The sequence below is a fragment of the Haematobia irritans genome, chromosome 5, assembly GCF_050003625.1.
Source record: "Haematobia irritans isolate KBUSLIRL chromosome 5, ASM5000362v1, whole genome shotgun sequence".
NCBI classification, from domain to species: Eukaryota; Metazoa; Arthropoda; class Insecta; order Diptera; family Muscidae; genus Haematobia; species Haematobia irritans.
The window spans coordinates 83,763,829-83,783,498 of NC_134401.1; the positions used below are offsets into that span (position 1 = coordinate 83,763,829).

Consider the following 19,670-nt stretch of genomic DNA (forward strand, 5'->3'; position numbering starts at 1 on the left):
TTTTTCGAGTGTAGATTTGTATCTCAATCAGGCTTAACTTGTATCTCAATCAGGCTTAATTTGTTTATAAAATTGATTCATGCATATTTCAATTAAAATTGGTTATTGTTACAATTTAATTTCTTTTTATGGAAAATCGTTACAGATTTAATTAACCCACCGACATAGTTTATCCAACGTAGATAGGATATTCAATTTTAATTTGACATAAAAGTAACCATGCGCAACGTTATTTTTCAATATCGAGAGGCATTGAATGTGAATACCATTTTACATGGGTTACCATGTAAACATTTCTCTACCAATTTTGATTGTGGTCGAGTGCACTGGACCAAATCGGTGACTAACTACTCATATGACTGCGGCTGGCTGCTATATCTTCGGTGACATTGGGCTTGTGGTTAAACCACTTTTACTTATTGATAATTGCACAATATTACGAATATTGTCTGAGGCCTATGCAGGGGTTTTAATGAAAAAAAAAAAAAAAAAACAAAAAAATAAACACAATAATAAAAGAAATTATTTCATTTTCCTTTGGAAACAAATATTTTCATAGTCATATGGTCATAAAATATTCCATTGGGGAGTCATTGGCAAAAACCAGCTTCCAATATCATTTACTTCAACGCTGTTGTTGTTCGATATCATTTTAAATCGACAATGTACGTGATGTAAGGGGGTGGTCTTTACTTCTATGGCTACTTGTATTTTCAAATGAAAGTGAAAATGAAAAATGAAAGGAAAATGGTATAAACGTCATAATGCCCCAACGGCATATCACGGAGAGATTGCTTCAACTTGCAACATAATTTATTGTCTCTAATATAAACAAAAAACGATAAAATAATCAATTTAATGTTTTAGAGCATGTCATTTATTCCTGGATTATCATATAAACAAAGATCTTTATGGCTAAGGGGTTGAAAGGATAACAATTTAAGACCATCATCTTGAGGACCATGTGGGTTAGTTTTGTTGATTTATTATGGAGAGTCAAATGTCATAAAGTTTTGATTTGAACTTATCATTGTTCAACATTATGGGTAATTGCTTTATGTTTATGAAATTGTCGTTGTCGTACAGCCAAAGAAATGATACTTTCCTCCGCACTGAAAAAATGTTGTCGTGATGTCAAAGATTTCATGTCTTTAAAATACGAATGCAAATTTTGCTTAGCATAGCAGACGCATTTTTCTAATATAAAGTTTTTTCCTTGTTCAAAAGTCGATAAACTTTTCATCGAAGTCGTATTGTCCTTATAATTAAGTGATTTCACTTAAAAATGAGTATCGTAACATGAAAGAAAAAATGTTTGGGCTAAGGTCAACTTGACTTTAATAATTCAGAAAAATTCTTTAAATTTAATGAAATTGTCTTTAAATTTGTTGTCTTTTTGCATATTGACTACAAAGCAAAAAATTGTTCAAATATAGGACATGTTTTTCAAAACTTTATTTTAAAGAAGTTTTTTACTTCAAACATAGCATAATTTCTACTGGAAGTCGAGTCCTAATTTGGAAAATAAAGTTGCCGTTAACTCGTTTTTAAAGGACTTTGATAGCATATGAAGAAAAAAAGCTTAGAAAGCGAAAAATTAAAATTTGCTTCCTAGATGCAAGTACACAAAACCTAAATTTAAAAGAGAATTGTGTCTTAAAAGTATCGTTACTTGTATTCTCCGCTTCTTTGGCTCGGAATCAATACCAAATTTTTTAAAGTAAAGACAAAATCTTTGGAACCGAGTATGCTTTTTTTTCAGTGTGTTTGCATTACTGAAAAAATGCTTAGAACTACCAAAAAGGAATATATAAGGGAAGATGCAAAAAAGTATATACTTTTCCACCAAACAAATTTCTTTACTGTTAGAACCAAATGTATGTTTATATAAAATTTCATTTGGAAGAAAAGTCGTATAAATCGTCGTCTGGAAGTTAGTCCATATGCGGTATGTGAGACAAAAAAGGCAAATTAAATACCTATATAATTCTGTTCTTGACCTTGGTATATATAGGGGAGTCTATAAATAATTACGAACCGATATGAACCAATTTTTGCGCGGTAATTAGAGAGCCAGAGGTGAAATATGGGGGCCATGAGGGTTAGCAGGAAAAGGTGAAATATGCTTATCCAGGAGGCTCAAGAAGTAAAATCTGGGGTTCGGTTTATCTGGGGGCTATATATAATTATGGACTGATATGGACCAATTTTCACATGGTTACTAGAGGCCATATATTAACACATCGTACAAACATTAACCGAATCGGATGAAATTTGCTCCTCTAAGAGACTTCGGAATTCAAATCTGAGGATCGGTTTATATGGGGGCTATATATAATTATGGACCAATATGAACCAATTTTTGCATGAATATTAGAGACCATATAAAAACACCACGTACCAAGTTTAAACCAGATCGGACGAAAAAAAAATTGGCTCCAAGAGGATCCGTAAGCAAAATCTGGGAATCGGTTTACATGTGGGCTATATATAATTATGGACCGATATGGACCACTATTGGGTATTGGAGGCGATATACTAACACCACGTGCTAAATTTCAACGGAATCGGATGAAATTTGCCTCTCTAAGAAGCTCCGAAAGCCAAATCTGGGGATCGGTTTATATGGAGGCTATACGTATATAGCCCATTTGCAATACTATCTGACCTATATCAATAACAACTACTTGTGCCAAGTTTTAAGTCGATAGCCTGTTTTGTTCGGAAGTTAGCGTGATTTCAAGAGACGGACGGACGGACATAGATAGATCGATCGTGGTCGACAATCCATGATTTCAGCAATTTCTTTTAAAAATTAATTAAATCAATTAATTTCGGGATTGAAAGCAAAAAACTATTTTTTTCTGGGTAGGATCATGTGACCCATTTTAAGTGAATATTTACCTGTCAGCCATCATATTGGGAGTTTTGCAGCAATATTTGTCCTTTTTCGCAACAGGAAACACACTTCTGGGATTTGATTGATAGGACCATAGAATGGGGGGTTTACTACGTTAGGTTATGTTATTTAGGCTCACAGACTATTCAGTTCATTGTAATCTTCTCTCTTATCACTAAGTGCTGCCCGATTCTATGTTTAGTCTTTCGCAATACGGTCAAACTAAGAGAAGCTTTAATGCTCTCAGAAATGTCACCACCATTACTCAGAGTGTATAAAATATCGCCCATCATTTTTTTGCGTTCCGTCACCACGGGGCTTGCACACGGTGGCTCCCATACCAATATAAAAATAAATTTTGACGGATGGATTCCGCCTGAAAATTTTATCAAATAGTCTTACTATATTTTGCTCTCAGTAGTATTAAAGAATTTTCTTTTCGATACCACTGTAAGCCACTTAATTAAAATTAACTGTAAGAAATGGAAGAATATCATAGCAGATTACTACATCATTGCAATATCCAAGAAGTTTACATTTCATTTATATTCTGAGAATAATTAAAGACCTCTATTTGAGATTTTATGTTACTTCACATAATTCAGTGTTAAATTCGCTACGAAATGGTTTGGGTTGATTCAGTTGGCAAACTGGTTTCACAACTCTGCGAAATTCATTATCGTTAAATTGTGTGTAATGAGTTTGTTACTAAGAAGTAATGAAGACAAGAACAAAAAAAAACAAAATTAGGAAATTTTTTGTATTAATTCATATTTCTTTCTTCTTTTGTTTTGCTTGCAGAATGTGTCCATGATATATCCCAAATATCTCCAAAATCCTCCAGTCATGAGGGTCTCGTTGCCATTAATCCATTGCTCATATCAACGTCGGAACACTTTTTAGCAGCTAGCACCAGTGATCAATTAACTGCAACCACATCGGAGGCCGTAGTGCAATCCACAATACTTTCTGGAGAAAATGAAACACAAAGCCATTCGCGTGTACTACGATCAGCTTTACCAATTGTTAACGAAAAGTTTCCCACTGTAAGCCAGAACGATGTACAATTTCCTGAGAAAGATTCTGAGAAGGAAGGCATCGATTCAGGGCGTTACTTCCAATATAACATCAAACCGACAAGTTCCTTTGAACATGAAACTGAGAATATGGAGACAACGAGCAAAATTCGTAGTGGAAAGGCCGCCAATTTAGCTACTACAGCTGCCAGCACCACCGGTCCTTTTTTAGTGAATGGGGACCTTCGACAACCCATGTCGGGGTCCCAAACTCCCTTGGTCAACACCAGCTCTGTGACATCGACAGCAGCTACTGTTACCGCATCGACACATAACTCTCGCCAAAATCCCAATCCTGATATCCAGGATATAATTACAGGCATTGTGAAACTGCTAAATGGCAACGTTAATGTCCATGCTAATACCCAAGGAGGTCGTCGCCCCACAGCTAGTCGGATTAATAATCGTGGTCCACCCAGAATTTCCGATGTCCAGCCTCTACCCATTGACTATGAGGGCCATAAGAATCAAGGGCCTTCCTCTAACCGGCCTCCACCTTATCCTTTTGATCGTCCCGAAAGGCCATTCATTACGGGAGTCCCTATACCAGAGCAAATTGTTCCCGTTCGACCGGGATTTGTAAGTAGTAGACCTCCATGGCACCGTAATAAACCACGCCCACCTATTACAACGTCAATTGGAGGACGTAGACCCATTCCCCAATATAAACCTATACCTCCTTCGGAAATGCAACCGCCACAAGAGGAGGAGAACCCTGGAAGCGGTGTGCCTAGCACCCAGGCTACGGGACCCATACCAATTCCCACCAGAGAAACGACAAATGGGGAAGTATTTGATAATCCCACTCCCACTGATACTTCTTACGATTCCGAGTTCTCCGGCGAAGATTTAAATACTCAGTATATTGAGGTATCCGACAATGATGGAGACAACGTACCAGACGATGTTGTTGCCGAATATAAACCGCCGGTGCCTACGACATCTACACCTTCCACAACTCCCTCTGCTCCGGTCGTAGCACCTATCAAAAAGGAAGATCAAAATCATTCGTCGAAAAAGAAGCCCAATAAACATAAAAATTCCGATAAAAAGAAGCACTCTTCGGAACGCCTACCAACCAGTTCCGAGATTCCTCAGCCGGAGGTGCAAATGAATTCCCAATATTTACCTATGCCAATGGATGCGACGGAAACTACTGGCCCCGATACCACAGGTGATGAGGTCATCTTCATGACAGCCAGTAAAACTCCTGAATTAGAAAGCACCTACTCTTCGGTCCATGCATCCCAAGCTACGAGAATGAAAGCTTCAGCAATTTCAACCAAACCCTTGACCAGAGAAGAGCAGTGGACCGAAACTAGCGCGATTAGCTCAGTGTCTCATATAGACCTAGAGACAACCATTGTTCCTACACCAATAACCTCTGCTCCCACTACCATTACCACCTCTACTACCTCAACCACTTCTACTAGTTCTACTACCACAACCACCACTACTTCTACTACTACCACTACTGAAACTACACCCATCTCCAATAACCAAAACCAAGCCCACCTAACAACTCCAACACCCCCGGTACCACCACAGTACCAACCACGTCCCGGTATTGTTTTGGATGATCCAGAATTTAAGCCTGGTGGTCGACCTAGACCTCAGCGGCCACCTCAACCTCAAATACCCCATAATCCAGTACCACCTGTAAATATTCAGCCAACTAGACAGCAATTGCCACCAGGTTATGGAGAAATTTTCGATGTTACATTGTCGGCTATCCAGGGGCCTGGCTCTCAAGGCGGCTCCCAACAGACAATTAACATAAAACCCTATGGAGTTTATGAGGCAGGAGGTGGTGCGGGAGCTGATATCATTGTATCGGCCTCAGGTGATGATGGTTTTGTTTCCATAGATGGTAAGCGTACTTACATCAATCTTTTTGGTGATCCCACAGATCCACCGACCAATGTGCAACCCCATATACCTGCAACAGCAATACCACAATTGCCCAGCGTTCCAATAGGTCCACCAGTGCCAGCTTCTTCCTCAACTAGTAATCCTGTCCAAAGTGTGGTTGGTCTCAACAGCAGCCCTAGTGGTGGTAGTAGTAGCACTCCAGTTACACAGAAGAATACCCCTGGATCAGGTTATGGTGTAGCCGAAACCGAAATCGTGGATATCCACACCAACAAACCGCAAAATGTGAAACCTGTGCACTCACTGCCAACAACCACAAATGTTGGAACCACTCGTCCTCACTATAGACCACGAACTACACAGCCTCCAGTGCGCATTGATACATGCATTGTGGGTGACGATTCGACCTGTGACCAAGCCCAACACGAGTACTGTAAAACAGAGAATGGCGTCTCCAGTTGTCATTGCAGACCTGGTAAGTTTGAAATGAAATGTCCATGAAGCCTGATTTCCCCTCAATCTCTTTTTAGGCTATTCTCGGAGAAAACATCGTGAACCATGTCGTAGAGTTATTACGTTCTATATTGGTATGCGTGTAGATCGAATCTACGAGCATCGAATTGTTTGGGATAACAAATTGGCCGATCGTACAAGTGAACCCTATGGACAGCTAAGTTTTGAATCTGTTCGAGCTGTAAGTATTGACTCGTATGATTTAAGAGGATGCAGACAAATATTCCTTAGATCATAGATCTCCCTCATACAGACTATTTTATTCCTAGGTTAGGTTAAAGTGGCAGCCCGATTAAGTTTCAAGCTCATTCAGTCCATTGTGATACCACATTAACTAAAAATACCTATTACATATGTGCAATTCTAGTTTTAAACAGCTGAACCTTCTCGATTATTTTCTTCTGTTGAACCAATCAGATTATTCCAACAACATTAGCAGACTGCTTAAATTAACGTTTTCCAGATCCTAAGCTGTATTTTTTTGATCTGAGAATCGGCATTAATTACAATGGCTCCTTAATAAGTACTTAATAAGTGCTATACAGGCGAAAATATCACCAAATTCGTATACATTCCACCATAGGATAGGAGGTATACTAACATTGTCATTCAGTTTGTAACGCATCAACATATTGGTCTCAGACCCTATAAAGTATATATCTTGATATCTTGTATATCTTGATGCTTACACAAGTACAGTGAAACCTCTCAAACTTAGACACTCTGAAAACCGGACAACTGCCAAAACTGGACAGTTGTCGACGTTTGCATTTTAACACATAAAAATTAACCTTATAGCGGGACACCTCTGTGGACAACATTTAGGAGACCGTGTGTGTCCACTTCTCAGAGGGTTCACTGTAGTTATTATTGATATAGATCGGATGGTATTACAAATGGGCCATATCGGACCACCTTACATTACTGATCCTCAGATTTGACTTCTGAACCTCCTGAAAGTTCATCCAACCCATTTGAAATTTAGTATGAGATGACATTATATGCTTTCTAATAACACTAGTTTACAAAAAAATCATGTACACTTGATGACAGGCAACTTTTCTTATGTATTTTGATCTGTTGAATTCGAAAAAAAAATTTATGGAACAGTTTTTGAGATATCCCGTTATTTTTAGTTTTTCGCTCTTTTTTCACGAAACAAATTATATCTCGAGTTAAAAATGTCCGATTATATTGTTGTTGGTACTGAGATGAAAGGTATTAAGATGACGAATAATAGTTTATAATTGGTTTATAATCTGTGATAAGTTAAGTGGTTCAAACAATATGGAGGCGAAAAAGGCAAATTTTCAAAAAAAAAAAATTTTACATGGACCTTTTCCGCCAGAAAAGTATAAACCATTAAAAAAAATTCTCTCCATGGTCGTATGAGATGATACTCTAACGTAAGTAATAAGACCAACTAGAAGAAAATCGACTTACGTTAGAGTATCATCTATACGACCATGAAGAGAAACCGGTGGTAGATACTTTTATGGTGGAAAAGGTTCATTGTAAAATACGATCTTTTTTGAAAATTTGAATTTTTCGCATCGATAGTTTTTGAACCACTTAACTTATCATAGATCCAATTATACACGATTATTCGTCATCTTAATCTCATATCTCAAAAACTCTTCCATTAAAAATTTTTAAACATTTTTTTTCGAATTCAGCAGATCAAAATACATGAGAAAAGTTGACTCTCATCAAGTGTACAATTTACAATTAGGATAACAATGCTAAAAAGTTTTAAGATACCTTGCTTCCGGTTACTGTTACCACAACTCAAGTAATTCGTTTGTGGATGGCAGTCTTTAGTAGGACTTTGTACGTAACCCACGCACGGACGAAAAAGACTGTTTTTCATATGTTTGGGTGTAAGAATTATATGTTTGGAACTCAAATTTTGTAACACAATATTTATAAGTGCAAGCATATCGATGCCCTCATTCCTGAGTGCGCTAAGTCGACTTAGCATGTTTTGATGGGGTTCGCTGTTTTTTATTCGGATGAATTGCATCCTGTCAAAAGTTCGAATTTATTGGACACTTCTATCAAAAGTTATGGTTAATATTGGACTTAGCCTTTGACTAAAGTTTTAAAAAATGTCCAACCCAAAAAGGGCAGAAAGGTTTGTTTGGTCTAAAGTGGTCTAAGTCATTTTTAGCTATGTTCTATTATCACTATTTTGAGTTCGTACATACTAAAAAAAATTGAAAAATATGGTTTTAAGACCGAAAATAAGGGAATTTCTATCTTATACGGGTTTTGAGAAATTTCAAAAAACAAAACTTGTTTCTTGTTTCCTGTAAAATTCACTTTTTAGACTTAGCGCACTTTGGAATGTAGACATCGATATAATTTTCATAAACTAGCATAATAAATTTGGGACATATATGTTAATATGTTAGAACATATTATGTTGGAGACATAAAATGTTTGTAAATATAATATGCTTAGATGCAAACATATATTAATTTGGAAATAGCCAATAAACATATATGTGTCTAGAAAGAGAGACCTAGAGAGTATGCGGCAAGTAAAATAATGGAAGTATTTAACCTTAAAAATATATCCACACACAGAAAATTTCATTCAAAATTTTTTACTACCAGGTTATGCCCTATGGTGAAACATAATTTGTTTGAACAATACAAAGAATGTTTTATTTGGACCAATCCTGAAAATAGATATGCTTGAAGCAAAATGTGTTTTGGGTATATATTACAGAAGCGATTTTGATGTGATGGTGATGGAATAAGATTCGAATATACTTGTGTTTATCTAACATAGAAACTATATGGGCAATTTAGAAGACAATTTTAATAAGTTTTTAGAAATCTTGCCATCGGCAACTGTTACCACAACCCAAATAATACTATATGGTTGACTTTAATAGAAATTTGTACGCAATCTGAAATTTTGGCCATTCTCGCCATTCTTATTTCTTTCTCTCTGACACCTCGAAATATATATTTGTTTGCAAGAAATTTCAAAAATAATTGTATCCAAACATATTATATTCGATGCCCAAAACATAATATGTTCTAACATATGTTTCCAAAACATTTATGATCAGCATAATGTGTACAAATTTGAGTCCTCTTCGTCTTATATTAACTTTGGTCTTTTTTTAGATATCACAATAAAGCTATGTGTCCGATTTACTGTGATATGTAAACAGAGAGCCTATAAAGCAAATATATATAGAGATGTCAAATATGACATCAGGAACATTTGTTGGAGGTTTACTTCGACCCACCTTATTACTAATATACCTGTTATGCCATTTCATCAACAGCTCATGTCCATAATTAATATATTCCACATTTTCTAGCTCGATTCTGCAATGTCCATGACCCCATATTCGGATGAATTTATGGAAGCCAAAGTCAACAATATTTACCGTGGTGATCCAAATCTGGGTGGAAGTGGCGTTTTCGTCAATCTCACAATTAAGGTAAGTGAAATCCAATCGATATATCTGGAATAAAATGCTTGCAATTTCCTTGCAGTTGGATGAGAGTGTGGAAACCCTACGCCCCAATCTACGCAGTGATGTACAGAAACATTTACTGGGCGTTCTCCATAGGCGCAATAACAACATCGGAAATTCCGTTTTGTTCGTAAGTTCGCCCGAAGGTGCCATATCAGCATTGCGCGATTTAGACGAATGTCATTCGCGCGATCTCAATGATTGCCATCCAACTGCCACTTGTACTAACACATGGGGTAGTTATCGTTGTACTTGTCCAGATGGCACAAAGGATCTTTGGTCCGATCAACCTCTGCGATCGGGTCGCGAATGTCAAACATGTCCGGAGACATACTGTAATAGTCGTGGAGTTTGTAGCTACAACGAAGAGGGCAATCAAATATGCACCTGTGATTCTAGCCACTATGGTGGTCAATGTGAAATCGATGGAGAAGTCTTGGGTGTGGCTATTGGAGCTTCTGTGTTGGCCGTTATTATAATCGTTCTGACTTTGGTTTGTTTGATAATGTGGTCACGTAGATGGCAGAGGGAACAGAAGAACGCCATAGGTTCACCAGTATTTGGTTACATGAATACAGCACCCTTGAAATCGGCTGCTTTGCCACAGGCGGGCTATCAAGTGACTTTAGAAGATCGCATGCGATGGGCCCAAATTGCAGATGTTATGGCACAGACAAATCACTACGGCGTAAGATATAATGTCCATCAAATCTAGTATTTTTATTGACTGAGCCCTTTATTTACAGGCTGAACCCATAGGTGGACCAACACGACCTTCCTCGGCCATGTTTGCTTATCCAAACTTACAAACCCTCGGTATGGGTACCATGGGTGGTATGTCAATGCAAAGTACCATGCAACAAATGCATCACCAGAACAACACTCTGGCTCCTCCTGTTCCATTGCCACGGTATGAGTGCGTATAGATTTTTCATGCCCTAGAGGCCATCTAATCGATTGACAATATTTAATGAGAATTTCTTTCAGAAGATTGGGACTCGGCTCTCGTTCGAATGGTATGCGAACCTTGGATAATTCGAGTTCAAGTGAAGAAGAAGATCGTACAGATTTACTAGGAAGGAATTTCCAAGTACCTAGACCAAAGTCACGAAGTAATGGAAGTATAGCGGTAGGTATACCATTTGAAGATTTACTCCACGGTTACTTGATTCAAACCCGTAATTTAATTAATTACAAAAGACAAAATGCAACGTTGCCAATTTAGCTATTTTCCCACTAGATTTGGCTTTTTTGAAGTCGTTTAGCGGGGAAAAAATGCATTTAGCTTTTTTTCTGGCTTTTTTAATGACCGTTTTAGCTATTTTTAGTTTTTTTATTGTCGACATGTTTCTATTGAAATATGGATAAAACGGCGATTTTATCTAATGCTTAGTACTAAGTTCGTTTCTGCGAAAACCGAATATCTTCATCTAACTCCGTAAATAGCGTCTCAAATCCAGAGATGTTAACTTATTTATGCGAAATAATATGCCCTCCTATTTTTTCGTGCGAAAAATCCAGGATTGTATAAATATATGTTGAAAAATGCTCAAAACAAATATTTCGCATTTATTCCGCGCTAACAGTTTTTCGCCCGAAAACGTGATCTTAGTACTAGGCTTAAGCCTTGCTTCCAGAATAAGGTTTTCCACATATTTCAAAGCTCAATTGAAACATTAATTATGATTCCCGCCATTATGTGGGTCATTTTTGCAGCAAATACCCTTGTTGTAAAGTTTTTTCCCCATATTGGTAAAACTTAACGTAAAGTTTAAATCTACTATTACCATACAAACTCCTTAGATAAACTGTCAGTAAATTATTAGGAATATTAGCATTTGACTCGTTTATGGTGTCCTTTTTATGTTATTATAATATTCTCAAGTTATTATGTTATTACTAAGTTCAAATAGTAGATGTGAGTTGCACTGAAAAAATATTGTCGTGAAGTCAAAGATTTCATGTCCTTAAAATACGAACGCGAATTTTGCTTATAATATCATTTGTGACTTTATCTTATATAAACTGTTTTCCTTGTCCAAAAGTCGACAAAGTCTGTTTGACAGTGTCCTGATAGTTAAGTAATTCAACTTAAAAATTAGGCTAGGGCCAATTCTGAAAAATTCTTAAAATTAATGAAATAGTCATTAAATTTGTGGAGTGTTTGTACCTTGACCACAAACCAAAAAAGCGTTAAAAAATAGAAGATGTTTTTCAACACGTTATTTTAAAGACGTATTTTACTTGATACATAGAATAATTTCTACTTGAAGTCGAGTCTGAATTTGGAAATTTATTGTCGTTAGCACGTTTTTAAAACACTTCGATAGCTCATGAAGAAAAAGCTAAAAAACGAATAAATTCAAATTTGACCTGGAATCAATACCAAAATCATTAGTGCACAAAATCTTTGAACCCGGGTGAAACAATTCTGGCAATGCTGGATATCGACTACAATTCTATTTTCCTTATTCTGAATTCCAAGGTGTTTTGATTCCTGGAGCCCAAATTTGATTTCTGGAGCCTCTTGAAAGAGCAAATTTTATCTCATCCCGTTGAAATTTGGTGCATTATGCAAATACCCCGAATTTATTAGAAGCGTTGTGACGATTGTCTCATTTTTAGTCTGACATCTACCATCAGTAAACGAGTACTTTCATTGTCAAGTTTCATAAAAAATAAACGAAAATATTGTTTGCAAAGGGAGCAATTTACCGCATGCAATTTTTCTACACACTGCACGGATGAAAAATACTGTTTTTCATATGTTTGGCTATAAACATTATATGTTTGGAACACAAATTTTTAAACACAATATTTTTGAGTGCAAGCATATAATGTTCATAAACTAGCATAACATGTTTGGGACATATATGTTAATATGTTAGAACATATTATGTTTGGGACATAGGTTAGGTTAGGTTAGGTTAAAGTGGCAGCCCGATTAAGATTCAGGCTCACTTAGACTATTCAGTCCATTGTGATACCACATTAACTAAAAGTACCTATTACATATGGGCACTTTTAGTTTTAACCGCTGAACCTTCTTGATTATTTTTCTTTGTTGAACCAACCAGATTGTTCCAAAAACATTAGCAGACTGCTTAAGTTAACGTTTTCCAGATCCGCCAGTAATCTGAAGCTATATGCTCCTAAAAGTTGCTTGCGCTTTACACAAAATGCAGGACACTCACACAAGAGGTGTTTAATTGATTCTTTTTCCTCCGCATCATGACAGCTCATACAATAGTCATTATACTTCGCGCCAATAGTTTTTGCAAAATCTCCTATCAGGCAGCGACCCGTTATAGCAGATATCAGGAGTGATATCTGACGTCTCGAGAACATTAGCATATCTAGTGTGCGGTTTAAGTTGAAATGGGGCCATATTTGCTTGGTGTCGTTACAACCCTTGCAATTCTCCCATCGAACATTTGCCATCATAACAGCCTTCTCACGCAGCATGAGCTTACAGGTAGCTAGGGGCATACCAACAAATTCTAGTTCCCCTGGAATATGTAAGGTAGTCCCTAGCCTTGCCAACTCATCGGCTTCGCAGTTCCCCGGTATGTTCCTATGGCCAGGCACCCATATTAGGTGAATATTGTACTGCTCAGCCATCTCATTGAGCGATTTGCGGCAATCGATGGCCGTTTTCGAGTTGAGGAACACAGAGTCCAAGGATTTTATTGCAGGTTGACTGTCTGAGTATATATTAATGCCCACATTTTTTGGAACATTACTTCTCAGCCAATTCGCCACCTCTCTTATTGCTAATATTTCAGCCTGAAAAACACTACAGTGATCAGGTAATCTTTTCGCTATTTGAAGTTCCAAATCATTAGAATATACTCCGAAACCCACTTGTCCATCCAATTTGGAGCCATCAGTGTAGAAATCTATATATTCTTTATTCCCCGGGGTCTGTGTGCACCACGCCTCACTGTTGGGGATTAGAGTCTCAAACTTTTTGTCGAAAAGTGGACTCGCCAAAGTGTAATCCACTACGTTAGGCACATCTGACATTGTTTTGAGGACAGAACTGTGACCGTAACCTTTTTCCGACCACAGCGATAGTTCGCGCAACCGCACAGCCGTTGTTGCAGCTGACTGTTTGGCCAAAATGTCTAAAGGCAATAGATGCAGCATGACATTAAGGGAATTTGTTCCTGTCTTGCTGAATGCGCCTGAAATACACAAACACGCCATACGCTGAACTTTATCTAAACCAGTCGGCCACCAGACTACAACACCATATAGCATTATAGGTCTAACCACTGCCGTGTATAGCCAATGCACAATTTTTGGTTTTAGTCCCCACTTTTTTCCTATTGCCTTTTTGCACGAGTACAAAGCTACAGTTGCCTTCCTCGCCCTTTCTTCAATATTAAGCTTAAAGTTCAGCTTCCTGTCCAAAATAACGCCAAGGTATTTTGCACAATCACCAAAGGGAATTTCAATACCCCCTAAGGAAATAGGCCTAACCGTGGGAGTTTTGCGATCTTTGCAGTACATGACTAATTCTGTCTTTGCGGGATTTACCCCAAGACCATTGTCTTTCGCCCATTTTTCAGTCATCCGGGACATAAAATGTTTGTAAATATAATATGCTTGGATGCAAACATATATTAATTTAGAAATAGCCTATAAACATATATGTGTTTAGTAGCTTGGAGCGCTATTTAACAGGGAGCGATATTGAATTAAGTTGGTGGTTGTTGCTTGTTATTACAAAATTAACATTTTATTTTTCCTTGGGCAATTGATCAGCTACTTCTTTGATCCTTACAAACTGTGTGGTCCGCTGTTCGAATCCCCGTCCGGCAAAAGGTAAAATTAAAATAAAAAAATCATACAATTGAATAATTTCTTCTACAATGTTTGTATTACAGAAAAAGGTGCTAAGAACTAAAAAATCTCGTGGAAGTGAGAAAGATGTGGGGGAATATACAATTGGGCAGAAACAAAATTTTGAGCATTCAGGTCGAAAACCTATGTTGTTAGCACCTATGTATATTACCTGTTTATTTTCATAATTCATTATGATTGTAAATATATAAATAAATAAATAAAATTTTGAGCACAATATTGTTTGGGAGAATTTTTTTAAGCATATAATATTTTTGGGTGCAAAATGCTTCCAAACATATTATATGGTCACATAATAACATATTGTTTTTTGGAAGACAACATTATTGAATTTGGATGCAAAAATACAAAATGTTTGGAACTTAGACTACCCTAACATACATTGTTTAGACCAATATGCTTTCAAACATATTATATATTGGTAGAGATCAAACATATAAATGTTTGGGCAATACCCAAAAATGTATATGCTTGAAGCAAAATATGTTTGGGAGTATATGTTACAGAAGCGATTTTTTGTGAGGGTGTGGAAGTACAGCATGAATTAATCCTTAGTTTTGTTAATTCTTTCCTTTTTGAATAAAATAAATGTTTAAAACTCATTTTCACAAATTTTCTTTTATTAATTTTTCAGAATTATTAAAGCCAATATGACCTCAGTCAAACAAATTTTTTTCATGTAAAAATACTCATTATTAAGTCGAATCACTTAAATACATGGACAAAACGTTTGTCCATGCTAAGCAATATTCACATTCGTATTTTACGGACACGAAATCTTTGGCCTCATCACAACCTTTTTTTTCAGGGTATAATTAATATGAATTTAATACAATCAAATCGATTGAAATACCAAAGGGGAGGTACTAAAATAATCCTTGTGACCTAAAACACCTTTTCAAGGCTATTAACTCGCCCTTTTCTACAAGTGTAATTTAATACATTTTATTAGATATTAATATCCAATTTCTTCTCGTTTAGAATCAATCTGGTATATACTATGATGTCGACTACGAACCATCTGCTAATGGAATTGGTAGCAGCAGTGTTGATCGCCTATATGGATCCCAAAATCCTTCAAGTACACATTCACACTTAGGAGGAAGTCAAATACCTGGTCCGCAGGGCATACCCATGAGTACGTATACATCTGGACGAGCGCCTAGCAGTTACTATATGAAGTAAAACCGCATCGCATCAGCTAAAGGACAAATTCTTCAAAAGCAACCATAAGTCATAAACAAGAAACATGAAAACCGAGAGAGACACAGAGAACAATATTAGTATAGTTATTAATGTAGATAAATAGTTAATGCAATTTATTTATAAGGTACATTATAAGTATATTTCATGCTTAATTTTAAATTATAAATAATCCTTTAAGGATTATTGTACCCTTTTAGAACTAGTCCCATAAGTAATGTTTTCCTTTGTAAATAGTTCAACATAGATATATGTATGTATACTTGTGTGTATTTAAACATTTTGTTAAAATAATTTATTTTATATATTTAACGATATTTTGACGTATTTACATAAGTCTAGGATTAAGCTCTTTAAATTGGAAGTTACATTAACAATAATACTAATTACATATACAATATGTAAACATAATTATATTACGGTAACCACTGTACTAATCATATTCTTTAAATATCCTAGAATTGTAATTATTTAAAACAAAGTTGTAAATAAATAAATTATTAAATTTCACAATTTCACAATAATGGTGTAATTTATTGTTGTGGCAATCAAAACATAAATCTGACAGGACAATAAAGGTGATTATGCGTAATGCGCCATTCCAACTATAAGTTTATCCGGACGAAATATCTGTAAAGAGGGGCCATACGCGACGAATTGTCGGCGATAACAAAAATATCGATAAATAAGTTGGCAATCACATTAACAAGCTGCAGTATCGATAATGTGTTCGAGCGCAACTTATAGTGTGGCCAATATTCGGGATATGTCTCGAAAAGTTGGACACGGGCATTATTGTCCGGATAAACTTATTGAAGTTAACGACGCATTAGCCAATCGCCGCTATCGGTTTTTTATAACAACCCCATTTTCATGAAGCTCGCTTATATCTACGTTAGCGAATGAACTTTTGAAATGTTCTATGAACATATTTGTCATTTTGCCATATATTCCATATCCCAGCAAAAAATTTTGGAAGTTTTTCTCAAGGCACAACTTTAAAAGAACTTCCAAAAATGCTCTCCCAAAGATGTTCTTTATTTTAACTGCACAGGAAGTTCATTTGAGTCAATTTCTTTATAACTCGCTTTTTTCATATTTTTAATGGGAAATTTATTTTTTATGTTTCAAAAAGGTTAAAAACAGATTGATCACAAAAGTTCCAGACAAGCGTTCTAATGCATTAAAAATCATAAAAAAAAAAAATTAAAAATTATTTACTTGTCAAATATCACAAAATTTCTTAATTCACATCCAAAACACTGAATTCGCCTCACACCTTAAGAAGTGATACAAATTCAGTGCAGTGGCTGTTGAAATGGTGGACATCCGCCCTATGACAAGCCCATGTTAAATGCATAGCTTCTGCGTCAATTTGGCACAACTTCCGGATCCAAAACGAACATTTTCACTACTTTTTTGGCGACGCTTTTTTTGCTGGAATGCCACTTACGAATTTAACAGGTGAATATTTTTCAGTTAAAGTTGACCAGAGAGAAAATATTTGCAATTTATTTCTGTTAAGTGGCAAAACAAATTTTTTCTTTTAAATTTAGGAAAGCAAATTTGAATTGTTCAGCGTTTTTTTTTTTTCTTCATACACACAAAAAATTTTTTCTCTGATTCAATCACCAAATTAATTAATCCAATTAATTTTTTAATTGAAATGTCTTCAATCACGAAAATGATAGTATCAATCACAGTTTTAATTGGGCATAGAAAAAATTCTTGATTAAAAAATTAATTGATTTTTTCAGCAAAATTCAATTAATTTTTTAATTGATTCAATTAAAAATTTAATTGATGTTGATTGCAAAACGCAATTACTTTATTAATTAAAAAAGGTAACTATTTTTAATTACTTAGTTAGATTAGCTTAGAGTTTTTATTTGGATTAACAAATGATTGTTTGAAATACATTTTTAATTAAAAAAGTAAAAAAAAAATCAGCACTTTTTTAAACTGAATTAGTCTTCCGAATTTGACTAAAAAGTTAATTGTATCAATTAATGTTTTAATTAAATATTTTAAAAATTTCAATCATTGACTTAATTAACTTAATGTTTCTCTCATGATTAAATAGTTAATTGTATCAATTAATTTATTAATTGAAAAAATTTTCAACTTCAATTAACTTTTTAATTGGAAATATGATATTTTTTTTCTGTGTATGCTATCACAGTCCTTTAAAAACGTGTTAACGACAACTTTAATTTCAAAATTCAGACTCGAAAAAAATTCATATCATAGAAATGCGTCTTCAATGCTAAGCGAAATACGCATTCGTATTTTAAGGACACGAAATCCTTGGCCTCACGACAATATTTTTTTTCAGATTTTTTCAACCGTTCGTTACTTAGAATGCTTCTCTATTCGTTAAACATAGCTTAGATGTAGTTTAGAGCCCTGTTAAATTACACTAGTTTGCACTGAAAATGTACATTTGACGAGAGGTGACTTTTCTTATGTATTTTGATCTGCTGAATTCGAAAATGAAGGTTAATTTCTTTTTTGGAACAGTTTTTGAGATGTTCCATTATTTGTACTTTTTTCGTCCGATTATATCATTGTAGGAACTTAGGTTAGGTTAGGTTAAAGTGGCAGCCCGATTAAATTTCAGGCTCACTTAGACTATTCAGTCCATTGTGATACCACATTTAACTAAAAGTACCTATTACATATGGGCACTTCTAGTCTTAACCACTGAAACTTCTCTATTATTTACATTTGTGGAACCAACCAGATTGCTACAAAAACATTAACAAACTGCTTAAGTTAACGTTTTCCAGGTCCGCCAGTAATCTAAAGCTACACCCAGAAAAAAAGTGACCCCTTCTTTAAGTTAAAATGAACTCATTGTGAAGAAAGTTGAACTTCGTATAGCGCCAAAGACATTTTTATTTGTTTGAACGATGTGATTTTCGTAGAAATTAGGAATAATGCATTCCATATATTAGTTAACATTTTCCTATATTTATGTACCACTATACTACAGAATGAAAAAATTTAACTAATTTGAATTCATATATGGAATGATTTTATTGAAATTTTTTCATTCATTTCGACAAATCTTACACATTTGTGGTAAAACTTTTACTTCATAATTAGAACTGCTTACCTTCGTTTTTAAATACAATTTTATTTATTTCTGTAAGCAATTTTATCTTCAATAAAAGACATGTTTTATATATTGAATATATTTATTAAGAATCAACAGCATCGAATCTCTTTGAAATATTAGTTTATTATTCCACTATTTCCAATTTCCGTGTGGTATTATCAACTGTAAAACGCACTTTTTCTTCTTCTTGTACTTTTCACTTTTAATAAGTTGCTGCCTAACGATTTTGTCCTCCTTTTACAATTTCAATACCTACAAATATAAAAAATCATAAAACATTTTTGTTGCAAAAGGTTAGCGTCACTGAATATTACCTGGTAATTGAAGATTCCAAAATGAAGACAAATGAAAGGGTTGTTATTCTGCTGGTGTTTTCTTTCTTTATACACTATCACGAACATTGATAGATTTATTTAAAAAAACGAAAATTTTTCTCACTAATTTAAAATAACAAATATTTTATATATTTTATTTGTTATTTATTATATTATTTTACCATATTATTTTTTAACAATCTCTCCGAAACAACGCGATTCCAACTAAAAAAACAACCGACGCGCAAATATATCGATTACACCCACGCGCAAACACATCGATTACGATGACAGGTATCGATTA

At 35.2% G+C, this 19,670-nt stretch overlaps 1 protein-coding gene across 8 annotated transcripts in view; it reads left to right on the forward strand.

Annotated features, from left to right (window-relative positions):
* Window positions 1–16,452, forward strand: part of pwn (calcium-binding EGF-like domain-containing protein pawn) — a 159,900-nt gene extending 143,448 nt beyond the window's left edge. For 3 of the 8 annotated variants that reach the window (XM_075310973.1, XM_075310974.1, XM_075310975.1), the window contains exons 4-10: window positions 3,701–6,322; window positions 6,378–6,541; window positions 9,701–9,823; window positions 9,879–10,547; window positions 10,606–10,775; window positions 10,847–10,988; window positions 15,710–16,403. In XM_075310973.1, coding sequence (XP_075167088.1) covers window positions 3,701–6,322; window positions 6,378–6,541; window positions 9,701–9,823; window positions 9,879–10,547; window positions 10,606–10,775; window positions 10,847–10,988; window positions 15,710–15,913 — 4,094 coding nt within the window. In that variant the 3' untranslated portion in view covers window positions 15,914–16,403. Of the gene's footprint in view, window positions 1–3,700; window positions 6,323–6,377; window positions 6,542–9,700; window positions 9,824–9,878; window positions 10,548–10,605; window positions 10,776–10,846; window positions 10,989–15,709 lie in introns of all 8 variants that reach the window. The other 5 variants (XM_075310979.1, XM_075310980.1, XM_075310976.1 and 2 more) reach the window with 5 other exon arrangements.
* The last annotated feature ends 3,218 nt before the right edge of the window (window positions 16,453–19,670 follow it).